Here is a 1,723-nt window from a genome sequence, read left to right on the forward strand (position 1 = left end):
GCAAGGGGGGGGGGGGTTCCCACCAAAAAAGTTTTTTTTTTAAATTGACACTTTTGTATTTATATCTTCAGATGGTCCTGTGATGTTGTCTATTGTTGCTGTCTTATACTGGTGTGTTGGTATAAAATGCTATCGTCTGTTCATTTGCTATCGACTGGAATTTTTCAGGAAAATAAGCAGGTCTCAACAACAACAAAAATATAAATATAGAACAATCTTTTAAAAGAAATCAGACAAAGGTTAAAAAGCAAGTTATGTGCATCTGTGTTTTAAAAACACACACGATAGTATCGCAGAAAACCAATTAAAGATCTTTTGAAACAGACCGACAAGTTAATATTACAAAATCTCTGATGTTAACAGTAAATAGTAACTCCGGCATAGTATTGCAAGACATATAGTACTATATGTATTCATTTCTTTATAGACTTGAAGATGGACAGCATTGTTCTCAACCTATTCCTGTACAGAAGAATTGGCTTGATATTCACTCCTAAAGACGGCCATACTTTGAGTTAGAGTTTCGTCAACGCTTAATCTTGTTCTGAACATGGCGTATAAACATCGTCGAAACTTTGAGCTCATATGAGTGTAGACAAAAATATTGAGTGATGAATTCGCCGCCTCAAACAAATGACAAACAGCCCAGACGATGGTGAACATGTTGTGGTAGCCTTTCCCTTTATTGAACTCCGGAGCCAGAATCATAGCCAGAAATACGGCGGTGCTAGGCAAGAGGCAGACCACGAAGAGAGCTGAAAGGAGAGTGACCATTGTGCTTATCTTTTGGTCTCGCGATGACGTATTTGTGTTCTGCGCTTTCGTCGCAGACTGGCGCCATTTTGTCTTCCACTTGAGTTGAGCCACCAGAACGAACGTGCAAACGATGACGATAAGGAAAGATCCGAGTGTGAAAAACAGGTTGAACCCAACGACAACGTCATAGACCTCTAGTCTGTCTTCGGTAAAGGAGAGTCCGAGTAATGTCTTATTTCTGGCGGGAAACCAGGTCCAGTCTAAGCCCGTTGTGGCGTACACGGGAGGGAGGGACGCACCAACCATTATAGCTAAACTCAAGTTCACGGCAAAGGCGATCCGGGGAGTTATTGCTTGTTTGACCTTTAGTGGCATCGCAACACAGAGACACCTCTCGAACGCAACGAAAGCTGTGATCCAGCTGGTGACTCGAGTCAGGTACAGCTTGGGCCATCCTCCCGAGAGATAAACAATTGACAAAGTGTCGAATTCTACGTCCGAGTAAGTGAACAACGGGTTGTAGCAGATTCCCATCCAGAACAGGACGAGGAGACTGCCCAGGTCAGACAAGGTCAAGCCGAAGAGAGAGACGTTGACAGTTTCCCTGAAGCCCATCCTGTAGAAGACGACAAGACTGATGATGTTAGTGACGATCCCGAATGCGCTGAAGGCTTCGTAGAAGCCACACTTCAGAACGACAAACCAAAACTGTGCGGTGTTGTCGTCGATCAGTTTCATGAATATGTATTGCGACTCTCCCAGAGTTTCGTTTTGGGATACGTTGATTGCTCTAGATAAAAGCATTTCCTCTCTAAACAACATGTTGGACAAATACCTTGTTGGTGTAACGGTTCTTGACAAATGTTTTTGAAAGTAGAAAAGAAGTTATTACTTCCTTGCCGAAGTTGGGAACAGGAAAATCTGAAGACAAAACACATAAGCTTAGATATGGTAACCATGAACGCAT

General features: G+C 42.7%; 1 protein-coding gene across 1 annotated transcript; it reads right to left on the reverse strand.

Annotated features, from left to right (window-relative positions):
* Positions 1-456: 456 nt before the first annotated feature.
* Positions 457-1,494, reverse strand: LOC101862769 (short-wave-sensitive opsin 1). Its single transcript, XM_005090999.3, has one exon. The coding sequence runs from the start codon at positions 1,492-1,494 to the stop codon at positions 457-459; it is 1,038 nt and encodes a 345-aa protein (XP_005091056.3).
* Between the last annotated feature and the right edge of the window lie 229 nt (positions 1,495-1,723).

The sequence above is a fragment of the Aplysia californica genome, unplaced genomic scaffold, assembly GCF_000002075.1.
Source record: "Aplysia californica isolate F4 #8 unplaced genomic scaffold, AplCal3.0 scaffold00024, whole genome shotgun sequence".
Taxonomy (NCBI): Eukaryota; Metazoa; Mollusca; class Gastropoda; order Aplysiida; family Aplysiidae; genus Aplysia; species Aplysia californica.